Consider the following 16,877-nt stretch of genomic DNA (forward strand, 5'->3'; position numbering starts at 1 on the left):
ACTTGCCACTAAACAAAGTGAACTTTAAGGTACTTCGATATACATCTTTAAGCTGGTAGTATCCAGATAAATGCAGTACAATGTCCAATGTGTACTGTAAGCCTTTGGTGTAGATTTTTAATGATCATATGCTGTGTGAGATGTTTCAGTAATGGTGTGAATGATTTGCATACATTATGATGATAGCAAATAAACTTCTTATGCTCTTTTACTAAGTGAGTTAATTATCAGTCTAAATGTTAAAAAGTAAAAATGTACATGGTATGTATTAATACGATGTTGTAATTTACCTACGATGTGGTTGCAAACTCAGAGAAATCTGAGTTTGCAACCAGATATCACATTACACAGCTTTTAATATAACATATTTTTGGCAAAACAGCGCCCCCAATAGCCCATCAGTAACAGCGCAGGTGGAGAGTGGTACTGCAGCAAGTTTGAGGCAAATCTGCTAAAATGAGGAAGACACCACAGTCACTGAAGAAAGCTCTGTGTTGTGTTGAAGTGGTTTGTCAGGCTACTGAGTAAAATAGTAATTCAACACTATGCTCTTTGGTGGATTGTGTTTGCTGGATTACAAGACCTGTTGGACGGTTCAGATTTTAGAAGTACATTTGGCTGATAATAAGAGCCGTGTTGTTAATTTCCTTGTTCTGCTGCTAGAGACACCAGCTCAGAGCGGGACTGTGCAGCCGGCGAGTGGTTTGCGTCGTGCTTTAATAATCTTTTTCAACTTCATTTGTTGACTGCTGCAAAGTTAAAACCGGCCTCTTGTGGATCCATTCATTCCTGTAGCAGAGCGCTGCACACGAATGCCCCTCTGTCGCACATCAATGCAACTCATACTAAAACACTGTCATACTTAAAGTAATAAAACAAGTTATCGTACATTTTTTAGAGGCAGGGTTTCACAATACTCTTCTAGTATCAGTTAGGGGTGTAACGGTACACAAAAATCTCGGTTCGGTACGTACCTCGGTTTTGAGGTCACGGTTCGGTTCATTTTCGGTACAGTAAGAAAACAAAATGCAAAATATAAATGTGCTAGTTGTTTATTACTTTTGTGCTTTTAACAGTAGGAACATGCACTGGAGCTAGAATGCTGCTCAAAAATATAAATACAAGTATTTAAAATATTTATTTAAAAAATAAAAATAAATAAAAATAACAGACTGTTTCTTTAAAAAATATATTTTCTCCATCTGATGTGCAAAATTGAACAGTTGCAACACTAAACAGTTTCAAGTTGTTGCTCAGATTAAATAACATGAATAAGGCTCAGACTAAAAATAAATAAAAATAACAGACTGTTTCTTTAAAAACAAATATTTTCTCCATCTGATGGTGCAAAATTGAACAGGGCAGGGAGAGGCGGTTTAAACGCGGTGGGGAGCTATGTTTGCACTAACGTTACGCTCGTCTTTCTCCTCGTTGTAGTGATGTTCACGTGGGGGTGGTGCCGTTTCAAATGCGTAAACAGGTTTGACGTGTTGCCAGAAATATACCCGACCTCGCATGAACAATGTCGGCAAACCACTTTGGTTTTTATCAACCTCTCTTTGTCCCTGTTTGTATCTCACCGGGAAGCCGAAGTGTTCCCACACGGGAGACCTTAATGTCGCGGGAGGGTCCTCCAACTCTGGCTTGTTGCCAACGCTAGCGGCATTAAGGTACGTGTCCACAGGGGCGATTTTAAACGCGAGTGGACGCGCCGCTTCCCAGTATTGCACGCTTGGTGGGCTGCCACTAGATGATGATTGACAGGCGCTCTCCTTCAAACAACAGATTTTTGCGAGCGTTCCCGAGGCAGCGAGTCGAGCCCGGTGCCTCTGATTAGCATAAAGTAGCTGCATGTGCGGCTGCAGCATCCTCCACACATGCGGTCCTCTACTTAATATGTCCGTATGGAAACTCGTTCGGTACGCCTCCGTTCCGAACCGAGCACCCCGTACCGAAACGGTTCAATACAAATACATGTACCGTTACACCCCTAGTATCGGTACACCTTGCAGCACTACTCAATGCAGAATCTCTCACGTCCTCATAGGGGTGGGAATAGGGATGCACCGAAATGAAAGTTCTTGGCCGAAACCGAAAACCAAAAATGAGGAAACCAAGGCCGAAAACCGAAAACCAAAATACAGAAAGAAATGAATATTCCAATTATTAGTACCGTTGCGTTTATGGCTATGACTAGGGCTGCAGCTATCGATTCTTTTTGTAATCGATTAATTTAGCACTTTATCGATCGATTAATCGAGGAATCGGATAAAAAAAAATTGCGTTTTTAAACAACCAAAACAAATAATGCATAATGAAAATGATGTGGCTGTAAAATGATCAAGCATTTCTAAAAAAAATAAACAGAGGTATTCATTCCAACTCCAAAATTTGGCTCCAAAACTAAGCCCATTTATTAAGTGCCAGTGAGAATTTAACAATACAGTTAAATCAACTTGGATAAAACATGGATAACATTTAATTTACGTTTTGTTTTGCCAGCAATGGCCCTTTCCTCTCCCTGCCCTAAATATGTGTGTATAAAGTGTACTTCTTCTGTGCCATTTATGTATTTAGCTTTCTCTATCACTACAGTAACTGTTTGACCGTTCTTTTCTCTGCTCTGAACTCCTCCGTGTCTCCCGTTTGGGCAAACACAACAACTCACAGCCAAGCGTAAATCAGGCTTTCCGATTGGCTGTAAAAGCCGCTACGGGAGCCAATACGAGCGTCCGATGCATAAACGTAACTCTATACGTCACTCGCAAGATGGCGGATGAGAAGTGATCGATATACATAAACAAAACGGATAAATGCGCCACGGAGACGAGGAGACATCTAGTCACATATGTTACAACTTTACGCATTCGTTTTGTTGTCAGAAATAAATCGCTCACATGGGCAAGCAGGATACCGTTGTTTAGCCCCGATACTCTCTGTCGTTTACGGACATTCTGAGGCTGACTTTCCGCCATCGCGCCAACTAAATTCAGAATGAATGACCGTGTATGACGCGCTGGTGTGCTTCCTGAACAACGGTCCGTGTGGAACAATCGGATCCCTGCACATAGGCGCGTCATAGGAATTTAACGAGGCTTCGAGGCAGATGTTTTGCCTCGAGGAATTTTCATAATCGAGTTAATCGAGTAACTCGATGAATCGTTGCAGCCCTAGCTATGACTGTGTAATAACCTCACTAAAATCAAGGCATTGCAATTCAAAGAATAAATGAATTACAAAAGTCTGAAAATATTTATTTATTATTGTCTCATCAAACATATCAGACAACGAGGGTGCATGCCCCTCATCTGGCGCAGAGTTTTTTCTGCGCTCTGCTCTCCTTCTCCTGCGCTGTGCTCTTCTCCGTCTCCATCGCATTTCTCGTGCGCGCTGCTTTAAAGGGATAGTTTGGAATTTTGGACATAGGACCTATTTTCCAAGTCAGCCGGTGTGTTCGAGACGTCTGGAGACGTTTTCAAGAAATTTCATTCAGTTCTTCTAGTTGCCGAGTTCTCTTGTGCTATGGCTAGCCCAAGTCAATTGTTCTAGCTAGCATGGCATTAAAAACACTCATACCGGCAGACTATCGATGTACATATCTGTGTTGATAGAGTGTTAAATAAAACTAGGGCTGTCAAAGTTAACGCGTTAATAACGCGTTAACGCAACATCCTCTTAACGCCGTTAATTTTTTTAACGCGCGATTAACGCTCGGTATTTAAAAAAAAAAAAAAAGCGCATTGTATGATTTATGGCCGTCGGTGGCACCTGTAGTCTTGATCCAGAGGGAAGGTGCGTGTCCACAGGCAGCGGTGTTTCCCCGCGTCCCATTCATTGTCTATGTGAAAAGCCGTGCAATGCATTCTGGTGGCGTTGCGGCGAATGTCGAGAGACGGCGCGCGAGTTGGCCGCTCCTCATTTGCCTAAAGTATAAGTCGAATCTACTTTATGCTAATCAGAGGTGCCGGGCTCGACTCGCCGCCTCTGGAACGCTCGCTAACGCTCGCAAAAAGTTGTTGTTTAAAGGAGAGCGCCTGTCAATCATCCTCTAGTGGCAGCCCACCAAGCGTGCAATACTGGGAAGCGGCGCGTCCACACGCGTTTAAAATCGATTTGTGAACGGCAAATTCACCTTCAAAAGACTGCCAGATGGTTCAGTCGATAACACCAAAGTCATCTGCGCGTACTGTGGGTTTGAAATGAGCTACCATAGAAGCACGTCCAGTCTGAGATATCACTTGCAAGCCAATGCACTTATATCCTAACTGTACTTATCTCCTGTTACACTATCTCCTGTGACATGTTCACTTTAATTGTTTGTGATATATTCTTATAACCCTGTTTTGATCCCATGTTTTGGTAAGGGGATATTTGAAGTGTTAAATAAACATTTTCATAAATCGAGTATATTTGCCCTTATGTTGTTAAAAGTATTAAGAATATGAAAAAAATACATTAAGGTACATTTAGAAGAAGAAAAAAAAATGTGCCAAAAAATGCGATTAATTTGCGATTAATCGCGAGTTAACTATGGACAAAATGCGATTAATCGCGATTAAAAAAATCAATCTTTTGACAGCCCTAAATAAAACCAACCTTGCATTTTTAAGGATTTATTTCTCAGCAGCAGCAGCAGCGTGTCATACTTTTTAGTAGGCTATGGCAGCGGCGGACTGATATCACCTAGCACCTATAACTTACCGGTTCTAAAATAGTTTGTTTACCTGCTGTCATTGCTACAGACGCAGAGTAGCCTGCAGTGCTAGTTTCTTCAATCTCACAGAAATGGACACTTTTGGAGAATATACTGAAACTTTTGAAGACAATGTTGAGGAGTTTTTTTCCAACCCAACCGTACCTGTACGAGCCTGAATATACAGAGGAAGAATTGCGCGAGAGGGATGTTCAAAGGGCAGAAAGTGAACGAGTGTCTGTGGAGACCGAGATAGGGACCAAACAAACGGAGACTGGTGGTGCCAGGAGGGAATCCCTCGCAATGCGTCCGAGGGTTTACGGTTCTCCGGACGGAGCAGAGGTTCGGGTTTGCGGTGCATAATTGTGGGTTGGCTGGGCCGTGGGCTGCCCGGTCTTTGGGTGAGGTCCAAGGGCTTTTCACCCAGGTCTGAGGGCACGAGGCCCGACTGTTCGGCATGGGACAGGTCTCTATTTACCGGAGGGATTCCCCGCAACGCATCCGAGGGTTTACGGGTCTACGGACGGAGCAGCGGTCCGGGTTTGCGGTGCGTAATTGTGGGTTCGCGTGGCCGTGGGCTGGTCGGTGTTTGTGTGCCCCTTGGGGGCATAAGTGCCGACAAATCAGCGATGTTCAGTTGTGTATTTACCGACTGGATTCCGAGCAGTGCGTCTTAGAGTTTTGAGTCCGACGGAGCAAAGTAAAATTCTGCTGCTGCTGAGAAACTAGTCCCTCAAAAAATGGATGATTCATGCGATGCAAGGTTAGTTTTGTTTCAAATATTCTATCAACACAGACATGTACATCGACAGTCTAGTGTTTTAATTGATTTGCCTCGGGTGCACTGTGGAGTCGGTATGAGTGTTTTTAATGCCATGCTAGCTAGAACGATTGACTTGCGCTAGCCATAGCACAAGCGAACTCGGCAACTAGAAGAACTGAATGAAATTTCTTGAAAACGTCTCCAGACGTCTCGAACACACCGGCTGACTTGGAAAATAGGTCTTATGTCTAAAATTCCGAACTATCCCTTTAATCCCACATCCAAGTAATGGTCTTTATAACGTGGATCAAGCACAGTCCCGAGGAAGTGCAGAGGATCCGAATAGATCTCAGCGAAACGTCCACACTGCAGACATGTTGGCGCTTATCCAGACAAGCGTGCGCTGGCCGCGGTTGTTGTTTGCGTCTTTGCGTCATCACAACTTTCTGTTTCGGCCGTGTTGTTTCGGTGATAAAAGTATTTCGGACGAAAACCGAGAATTTTCGGTGGCCGAATATTCGGTGCATCCCTAGGTGTGAAATGAATCTCTTGGCACCTCACGATTCGATTCAGAGGTCAACGATTCGATTCTAAACCAATTATCGATTTTTGATGTACATTTCCATATAAAAAATAAAAAAAATAAATCAATTTCCTTCTTTAATATTTTTATTAGAGAAAAAGCTTTTCCTTGTCACAATTTCTATGAACAGTGCAATAATCAATGCAGCTGCATTTCAACACATCACAGCGTAGCGTTCTGTGGGATAGTATCTTACGTTTCATACAGAGACGAGCAAACTAGGAGAAAAACCAGAGACTGTCGGTGGAACAAACAACAAGGTCGCTGCCATATTTATGTCGAGACGACGTTATGTTCAGTGTTTACGTAGCCGCTACCGTGTTAGCCTAGCTTAGCTCCCAGTGAACGCCAAAACAAGCATTTTTAAAGTTATTTTCGTATCGTCTTTACGGACAGACTTAACAAACCATGACTTAGGACTTTTTACTAATCGTTGTTACTTCGGCATACTCTTTCTCTGTAAATTGTAATTAAATCACAACGTGGTTTTTGATAGCGACCGCTGCTGTGAATACAGCTCTATAAGATTCACCAATCCCCCTCCGGGTAAATCTATAAACTCAGACAGGGTGCCGTTTAGTTTCCGGGTGTGTCTGGGACTTCCACAACATGAACAAAGCAGTGTTTATTTCAGCCATGAATGATGAAACATTATCCGTGTAAATGCAGCGGGTGCCGGTCGGATTTATCTCTTAGCCGTGTCTGTTGTGCAACACCCCAGACTGTCTGAAACATCAAAGATATGTAGGCTTTCATGCTGAGAGGAATCGGATCACTAGCATACAACTAAACAGTTAATCTGTGAACCTCTTTTATACATTTATATTCCGTTTTTCATGTTAATTCAAGTAGTACAAGCATTTGTTTTTCTTTTGTTAAATACTAATGAATCATTGCAGCACATATTTTTGCTTGTGTACAGTTTGTGACCCAATTCATTGTGTCAATTCAACTTTATAGAGTCATGCCGACGATGATTACATTGCATGTTTACATTTCAGCTGTAACAATTTCTTCAGCTGTTTATAACGTGAACATGTTGCCCTGACACTGTGTAAATGTCAATGGAAATAACTTTTTGTTGCTCTTGTGTACATGGTACTACACACCTTAAAAACAAACATTTCCTATACCCATGCTTGTTTTTTTTAGCTATGCTGTAAGCACTTTGCAAGCCTGCATGAAGATGAAGGGTGTTGTATTTCAGCAAAGACGACTTCCTGCCTCTCAATTTACATCTGCACTCACTAAAACTTCTCACATGCCACTCAGGGTCTTGTGAAATGGAAACAATGTGCAAGACTGACTTTTTTAAAACCACAGCTTTTTTTCTTTCTCTGCTGCTGCATCTGCGCCTGTGACTCATTTGAAACACAGGAAATACTCGGTCCTCTGCTGTAAACACAGACAAACTGTTTTGATCTTTTAATACGGTAAAGAACACAAGGAACGTTGTTCAGAATATTTTGGGTTTTATGACTTTATGACATTTGATATTCAGCACAAACCGTGCGGTTTAAAAAAGTATTTGTAATTCCACACCCTAAATGAACGAAAAGAATTCCCTGCTGCTACAACTAGATAAAACACGTTCAAGATGACGACGTAACAGTTAAGTGGCCACATTCTTTTGTCTGGTTATACAGGTTACACAAATAATTTTTTAAATGTAGGGTTGAGAGGGGCAGCGGAGCCAAGAACTCTGTGCTGTTTGGGTGCTGACTTGTGGAGTACTAAAGCACGCCTACAAAAAAATCAGCCTATGGCATGCAGAACCAGGATTGTTTCATCCCAGCGAGGGCAGGGCTTGAGGGAGAAATGTAGCTGCACAATAACCACAATGCTTTTGGGAAAATATGGGATCAGGAAACGGAGGATGTGAACAGTAGTCTTGGAAATACACGGACTCTTTGACTATGAATGATTATGCCGGAAGTGTAGCTTTTCTGGGGGTGTGTGGACGTTTCCAGCTGGTCATCTTCTTCATCCTGTGTGCTAGCATCATGCCCAATGGATTTGGTTCTTTTACCCTCGTTTTCCTGACTGACGTAACAAGCTACCAATGCCTGGTTCCTGACGTCAATCTTACCGAGGACTGGCGTAAAAGCATCATACCGGTAAAGGTGAGTCTGCCGCTTCTTTGTGAGCACAAGTGAATTAATGATCTTATACAATACAGAGATGGGTTTATTACAATAGGAAGTAAGGAAGTCATTGTGACGATGGGTTGTGGGTATCATAATACACACAAATCCACAATACCGCATTGCCCAAAGCCTGTTGTTGTCTACATTTCCTTACACAGTATATCACCATGCATTACAAGAATCACTGAATGTGTTACTTGTGACACTAATGAAGTTTGTACTGTTGTGACTGTGAGGTGGTGAATGGGGAACCCGAGCTGAGCCAGTGCAGCAGGTACAGGCTGGATGTGGTCACGAACCTCTCAGCTCAGGGATTGGTTCCTGGCAGGGACGTCAACCTCACCGACCTGGAGCAGGAGGGCTGCATGGACGGGTGGAGCTACAGCAAAGACATATACCAGTCCACCTTGGTCTCTGAGGTGAGTGTGTGTTCAAGACTACGAATGAGCCTGCTGCTTTGTTCTGGCATTTGGTCAGTGGCCCTATGTTTCAAACTTTGCACTATGTCCCCCTCTAGAGTCAGTTTTATATGAGGTAGGATTGAGTCAGTATTTTTGTACTTGTTGTTCCCTCATCTCAAAGTCGATGTTTTTTTTTTGTTAGATGACTAAAGGTCTGTGTTTAACACTGTGGTGTGGTTTGTTTAACTCTAACGTTAGCTTTTCACTCCTTGCATGTATGCTTCAAAAATAAAAGTATCGTCCAAAAGGTTTACATTTATTTTCCGCAATAACCCGCATATCACATTGGCTTTTTGTTGAGCAACCAGTGAGATGCTTAATTCTTGGTCTGCCTACAAAAATACGGCATCCCTGCAGCGCTGTACGCACGTAACTAATGGGCCACCTCAGTCGCTGAGAAAAGAAGCCAACACAGAAGTGGCAAAATCTCCACATCCTTTAAATGGCCACTTCAGGTTGGCTCCAAAAGTCAGGGTTGGAATGCTCACACATGTTTACAACCTGGTACAAAACACAGTTCAGGTCTCTAAAGCTGATGTAGCTTTATGACAACTGTAGGAGGGGTACATTTGTAGGTAACTCACCCCTTTAAATGATGTTACAAATTGAAGTCAGGCAGCTGCCTCCTCAGCCAGTTTTGGATTAGCTGAGTTAGGCTGTGTTGCTGCTGGTGATGGCTGGGCCCTGTGTGCTGTCACATGCTCTATTAGTTATGTCATTATTTGTTTCCACAGGAGTAAGGTTAAGCAGCAAAATCACTTGGTTAGGTTTAGGAAAAGAGCTTATTTTATTGTATTTTTGTCCATCTATATTGTCTTGTTTTAAGTGACTACTGGTTGCTTTCCGTCCTTGGTTGTAGAAAGGATTGTTTTATTGTTCTTAGCAGATACGAACTTGGCAGCTCCCTGTATAAGACCTGAGTTCACTATTTCTCGGGAAGCATTTGGTATCTGAGTGTGTCTACGCAGCCATACGGTACCAAACGTGTCTCTGTGCAGATATTTGTATTAAACTATATACATTCAGAATGCTGTCAAACTTCTGTGTGCTTAATGAAATCATTATCATTATTATTACCCCAGCGTGCAAGTGAAGTCGGTATTTTTGTCTCCATATTTGATTTTGACTGTCAGTAGGTGTGTTTTGGCATACAAGAGGAACATTACCCCGGGCCCTGTCTTGTCCGTTTAACCAGTTTTATGTTTGTGCTTCTTCTTTCTCTGGCTGTTGAAACTCCATTGTGGGTCAACAGTAATGAAATGTACATGGCTGCGCCGAGCAAACACTTTAGATCAGAGCCTGACTCAGCTGTTGAAAGTTACCGATTTCTGATGGCAATGAAACGCAGCAAAGAAAGTGGAAAGACGTGACACAGAGACTCTGTGTCACGTCTTTCCAGTACCGAGGAATTTGTGACATCAGATGATGCCAGACAGAAGTCTTGTGTTCAGCCATAAATAAAAAAAATTTCCTTGCTCATGTGCCATATCAACATTAAGCTTAACATTTAGTTAAATCATAAAATCCCATCGAAATGTAAATCTCTGTACTATGATTAATTTCACATACATTTTTCTTTCATAATCTGAGTTGAAATCACTAACAGATCTTGTTCATCAGCAGGAAATGTAACACAATGAGGCTGAAAGATATTTTGTACGGATATCCTTTAGTCAGTGTGTTTCATTGTTTAACTGTCATTGCGGTTGTTCCAGTATGACCTGGTCTGCAGTGATGAGTGGAAGCGGCCATTCACCTCCACAGTTTTCTTTCTTGGAGTTATTGTGGGATCCTTCTTCTCGGGGCAGCTCTCAGACCGGTACTGAAAACACAGTAGTAGCCTTATTAAATGCCCTGTATACCTTGTAGTGGTACCTGACTAATAACTGACTTAATATTGACTGAATTCTTAAACAATACACCTGCCATTTCAGGTCTTACTGTACCTCTTGAACTCAATTTGTCCATTTGACAAATGCTTTTAGAATGTGAGTAGTTCTCGACCGCTGATGATGTACAATGCTACTTAATTTAGCCCGACAGTACTGTACAACATTTAGTGGACATTTATATCCAAATAATTACGGAGTGCGTTCAGTGTGTTTGTGTTGCTCCAATCTTCAACCTCAAGAAGGTCGTATGCCTTCTTTCTGTTCTAATTGATTTATTCAACGTCTCTCATAGGTTCGGAAGAAAACCTGTTCTTTTTGCAACCATGGCAGTCCAGACGGTTTTTACCTTTATTCAAGTCTTCTCTACTTCTTGGACTATGTTCACCGTCCTCAGCTTCATCAATGGTTTGGGGCAGATGTCCAACTTTGTAGCTGCTTTAGTGCTGGGTACATATGAGCATTACGTTCTACATAAATACTGCCGCAGTACTTTCACAGATTTGTGAGGTTTTTAATACATGTTGATTCTGCATCATTTTGTTACACATATCTACTGGCCTTTCACTTGTTTACTCTTTGTATTTCTTTACCTCCCTGTGTAGGTGCTGAGATCTTGACTGGAGAAATGCGAGTCCTTTACTCATCTTTGGGCTCGTGTTTAGGCTTTGCCATCGGCTACATGATGCTGCCTCTCTTCGCTTACTTTTTTAGGGACTGGAAATCTCTTCTGTTGGCTTTAGCTTTGCCTAGCCTGGCCTACATCCCTCTCTGGTGGTAGGTTACCCTCACTGTAAGAGAGTACTATAATAAAGCTAATGCTTTTTTTTTTTTTTTTTTTTTCTTTTTACCAGGGAAGTAAAGCCTACACTGTGTTGAAATTGATGGACTAACTTTCAGACTTACTGAAAAACTGGTCTATGTTCCCTAAAAGAGAAAAAACTGTGATCAATTTGGGGGAAGTTAAACCCAGACCAAGCCTGCAAATCAAAATCAAATCATTTTTATTCCAATTCATGTCTCTACCATTATTCATCATATAGTGCAGTCGATTAAACACTTGATCAAAGAACCCAATACACACATCTGAAGCAATAAAGTGCTGAACAAACTGTCAGTCACCAGAATTTCTCTTCCTCACTCGGATGATGACTATTGCCAAAACTGTCCAATCAACGAGTTGCCTATCAGTCTACTCCTGGCTCATTTGGAAAATTCTCAATGGTGCTCTTGTGTTGTCATGCGTTATAAATCCAGTGCGCCCCTTTCCTTTACAGCGGTCGCCCCTCCCCCGCCCCAAAAAAACAAACTCCCTCTCAGCCAGACTGTTGCAAACATGTTTAGTTCAGCTTGAGCCAAGAAATCATGCCAAGGCACGGTACGGGCATGGCCTGGTGTGACTTTGGTAAACAAGAAAGCTGTTTGGAAACACTTTGGTTTCAAGGAAATCCTTTAACCCTAACAACAAATACTGTGCAGGATTTGTTACATGGTGTCTGCACCAAAGGCAATATGACCAATTTGTTTAAACATCTCAAACAACACAGGAACAAAATACAGAAATGTTTCCTTTTTCCTTTTGTTCAGTTACATTTACATTTAGGGCATTTAGCAGACGCTTTTGTCCGAAGCGACTTACAGTTGTATTATATTTAAATTTATAGGAAATTTATAGGACTTTTTTTTTAAAGTTCAATAAATGCATGTTTCAAAAAAATCAATGAGTAATCGTGTTAAAAAATTGTGATCTCAAGATTGACACATAATCTTGATTATGATTTTTGCCATAGTGGAGCAGCCCTATTGTGATCCATATTAATGAGAAAAGAGAGAAGTCTTATATGTTGTATTCACCCTCTTTGTCTTCGAAGGCCCTCTGAGCCCCTCAGCCTAAGTCTTTCTGTTTATCTGCTGAACACTGAGGCAGGCTCATCCCAGAGTCTCCTCTGTGGCTGCTCTCTCAGGGAAGAGTGGAGGAAGCCGAGGCCATCGTGAGGAAGGCTGCAAGGTGGAACAAAGTTCAGGCTCCAAGGGTCATCTTTCAAGATTACCATGTAAGTTAACTTGCTAATGCCTGTTGATGGCACTCACTACTCAAACATTGTACGCTATCACAGGACACATTAGAGGTCGGTAACGTCCTCAAATTAATCTAGACATTGCAAAAGCAAAATGAATGCATTCCGTCCAGTGCTTATTCAGGATTATCGTGGCGGAGATCGACCCAACAAGACCCACATTTCCTGCTGAAACCAAAGGCCTCTGGGGCAGAATCAAGTATCGCCACTTTAACATATCAATCACCTTCTTCATGAGGTTGCAACAGTATGCGACTGTAATGGATTTGTGGGATGAACAAATCCAACAGGGTTTAATCTTGAAATTTGATTTCTAGAAAGAAAATATATTTGAAACGTCAAACAACTTAAAAAATAAAGGGTGAGACTTTGTTTTTTGTATCTTGCAGGTTAATCAGAAAGGGACAGACTGTAAAGAATCCCACAATGTCCTCGACCTGGTGAGGATCAGCAGCATCAGGATCACAACGCTCATTCTCTGCCTGGTGATGTGAGTAAACGGCTAAACTCACAATGACATGTTTCTGTGTTACTAAAGGCTCATTTATGCTTCCATTTCGTGCGTAAATAGAGACGTGCGTTATCAACGTTCTAAACGTCGCTGCCCTCATGCTTTCATGCGTCCTCTACGTTGGAATGGACGTTGAGCAAAACATCCTCTAGAGGGCGTCGTTCACATTAAAACGTTACTCCAATAAAAGTTTAAAAAAAAGAAGTTTATCACAACACCAAACATGGTGACTGGACAATGGAGGAGATAACGATCCTGCATCTATTTAGAAGGAGGCAAAATCGCGAGACCACTGAATACATCCCGAGTGTGGACGGAGACTTCCAGTCATTGGTTTTACCGATGAGAGAAATTGACGACGAACGTCATTTTCAGTATATCAGGATGTCCGTCGGGGCTTTCGACAACTGGCTTCGCTGGGTGGCTGCTCACATTAAGCATGGGAACTCGCACAATTCACCGGTGACACCGGCTGAGCGACTAGCGGTCACCATTCGCTTCCTCGTGTCAGGGATCAGTCAGTTTTAAAACGTTTTTTAATTTGTGTATGCTATTCACGGCACTTTCTGTGTACAATGCCCCGACACTGCCCCCACGATTTCCGTTGGAACTGCAACGTTTGGTCCGTATCGGTACGCATCCGCAAGCTTGCAGGATACGGACAGAAATACGGACGAAATGTACGCAGAGAACGGACAGAAGGCTCCGTCCGTATCCGTATGGGTGTCTAGCGTAGAGCATAAATGAGCCTTAAGAGTTGCCAAGATGTCTGATTGGGCACATCGTCGCATTGACACTCTCAAAAGACACTAACATTCAGAGAAAAACACATATGCTGCATATGGGGAAAAAGCTGAAAACTGGAAAAAGCTGAGGAAACGCTGCAATGTTCCACTTTTCCTGAATAGAATAATTGGTTTTAATATCCACAGCCAAAGGCTGATTTTGGGGTCTGCTTATCGGACTGCCTTCTGTACAACACCGGCACCACAGAGGTTCTGTTTTGTATGTTTTTATTATAAATTCTGCACACTTTGCCAACATCTCTGCTATGTGACTGTGTCTTTGTCTTGCCCAGGTTCACTGTGACTCTGGGGTATTTTGCCCTGTCGTTCAACACTTCTCATCTCCACGCCGACCCCTTCATGAGCTGCTTCATCTCAGCGGCTGTGGAGGTACCAGCGTACGTCTCCAGCTGGTTGGCTCTGCGCTACCTTCCACGACGGCTGTCTGTCATCAGTACCATGCTTCTTGAAGCAGTGTCACTCTACCTCATTCTGCTGGTGCCTAAAAGTAAGCAGGAAAAAAAAGTATTCCAGGACTCTATTCACAAAGCTAAGTATGTAGTTATGCAGTACTTAAAACGCATGTTTTGTAACATTAAAAAGTGTTATCAAAGGAGAAAGTGGCTAATGATACAGACAATGAGTGCTACAGTCTTGTATGTTTCTTATTTCGTTTTTTGGTTTAAATAGATTTCCTTTATTTCCTTATTCTTTTAGGTCTAACAGATCTGTCACTTGCACTGGAGATGTTGGGTAAATATGGTATTACCACCGTGTTCGCCCTGATGTTTACCTACATAGCAGAGCTTTACCCAACCATGCTCAGGAACACAGCCACAGGGGTATGCACTACTTTCGGCAGAGTGGGAAACTGCATTGCACCGTTCCTGTTGACGCTGAGTGAGTAAATTGGGTTTAAATGATAACTATTACCATTTATTAAGCAACTACAATGATGTGCTGATTTACCCATGTGAAATCTGCGTCACCAAGTTTGAAAGCCATGCACAAATTCACACACACCCAGACTTTTTTCCGAACTGAACATCCCTTTCTCGTTTTAAAGGTGCATACCAATTATATCTTCCTCATATTATTATGGGCACTCTGGCTGTCGTGTCGTCCGTTGCTGCTTTCTTCCTTCCAGAGAGTTTTGGACAACCTCTGCCTGAAACCATGCAACAGATGCTTAAAAGAGAGAGGTAAGAAATGCATCTTTGTGGTGATGCTTCTTCTTGTGCCAAACATTTTTTCTACTTTGTTATAGTACATGGTTGATATTTCAACAGTGTGGTGTAAGTACTTTAACTTAATTGAAGGCTCACCTTTCTTCACCACTGCCTGTTCACAACTTGTTTCTGCTGCCCCAAAGTCACCAAAATAATCTGGTTTATGTTAACACTTTTACTATATTTAAGTGTTTAGCACCGCCAACTGTATATAACGGTTTCCTCCAACTGAAACATGAACTAAACACGGTCTAAGTGGGCTTGCTAATGTGACGCCAGTGTATATTGTAGCCACGTGTGGCGATGATACTGAAGTTTATGGCAGCAAAGCAATTTTTATACTTGCTCTCATGTAGTTGCTTTTTCTACCAGTTATGTTTGATTTTTTTTCTTTTTTGTTCTCCTTGTAACAGGAGAAAGTGTCCGTGCATCACTGGTAAAGCCAACCCCAATACCCGCGGTACTCCTGGAAGGTCCACCATGATTATCTAGCACTTTACTGATGTAGGTGATACGTTGTTATTGAATATCATTAGGACATTTCTGTTTACATTCCTTAGTATTTTAAGTATATTAAGGATATTTTTAAGCTGAGTAAGAATGAAACTCGCTTGTTGATACATTTGAAAACATAAGTGTTCTCATTTTGACATCAGAATTAAACAAATTGAAACAGTGGTTATTTGTATAGTGTGTGTGTGTGTGTATATATATATATATTATACAAGTTTTGTTTAAGATTTATATAAAATAATCACTATAAGCTGTTCTTAAAGATGATAATGATAATTGAGCTAAAATATGCAATCAAGACATTTCCAACAAGTCTACTGAAGGGCAGACTTTATGGCTGACGCACCTGTGAGGGAAATTCCTATTTAATCATGTATTTATGTGGGCAAATGGCTGTTTGTCCTCAATGCGTATTGCAGGACCATTTGCCACCAGGGGCGTCACCAAACAAGCCCTTTGATGCAGGATTTGATTTGATTTGATTTGATTTATTTATTTAGCACAATTTTAAAACAGTGCAAGGAGAGAACGAAGCCTAGAAGGCTTGTACAAAGTTCCACTCCCTTCATCATAGAATTACATTAATTCAAGATAAACAATGAGAAATACAGAAAAATAAAATTAGAAATGAAACAATAAGATGTACAGTGCAACAATAGAAAAACTATGAAACACAAACAAACAAAAGAAAAAGGATGCATAATTAACATTAACAGAAAAATAACACTGAAGATTATGACATGAGGTGTTTTTTCAGTAACTTTCTAAAGGATGTATAAGATGTTGTTGACCTCAGAACCACCTCCAAACCATTCCAAAGTTTTGGACCTCTAAAAGTAATATTAGATTGATGCCCAGATGTTCGGCAGAAGGGTAAATGAAGATTGCCACTATGCCTAGTTGAATATGAATGGAGGTCAGATGAAAAAGTAAAAAAATGTTGAAAAGTGTCAGGAAGATTTCGTTTAGCGTTGATAAACTTATGCACAAACAAGCATGAATGGAAGACATTAAGTTTATGAATGGGCAATATTGAATATTTCATAAATAGGGGTGCAGATGGTTCTAGTCTACTGGAGCGAGAGATCGTTCTTAGAAATCTTTTCTGAATTAACAGTAGTTTGTTCAGGTAGGTTGGATAAGTTGCAGACCAGACAATATTACAATAATTCAAATATGGAAATAAAAAACTATAATATAAAGTCACATGAGCAGACGAATTGAT

The 16,877-nt window shown here is 41.4% G+C and overlaps 1 protein-coding gene across 1 annotated transcript; it reads left to right on the plus strand.

Annotated features, from left to right (window-relative positions):
- Window positions 1-7,753: 7,753 nt before the first annotated feature.
- On the plus strand, window positions 7,754-15,817 carry LOC311025253 (organic cation/carnitine transporter 2-like). The gene is made up of 11 exons (XM_084028097.1): window positions 7,754-8,162; window positions 8,423-8,605; window positions 10,363-10,466; window positions 10,832-10,986; window positions 11,142-11,313; window positions 12,464-12,590; window positions 13,004-13,104; window positions 14,204-14,418; window positions 14,628-14,810; window positions 14,977-15,112; window positions 15,553-15,817. Exons 1-11 carry the CDS (start codon window positions 7,956-7,958, stop codon window positions 15,629-15,631), a joined length of 1,662 nt encoding a protein of 553 aa, XP_083884223.1. The 5' UTR covers window positions 7,754-7,955; the 3' UTR covers window positions 15,632-15,817.
- The last annotated feature ends 1,060 nt before the right edge of the window (window positions 15,818-16,877 follow it).

Source organism: Eutrigla gurnardus (genome assembly GCF_963514095.1).
Source record: "Eutrigla gurnardus genome assembly, chromosome: 15".
NCBI lineage: Eukaryota > Metazoa > Chordata > Actinopteri > Perciformes > Triglidae > Eutrigla > Eutrigla gurnardus.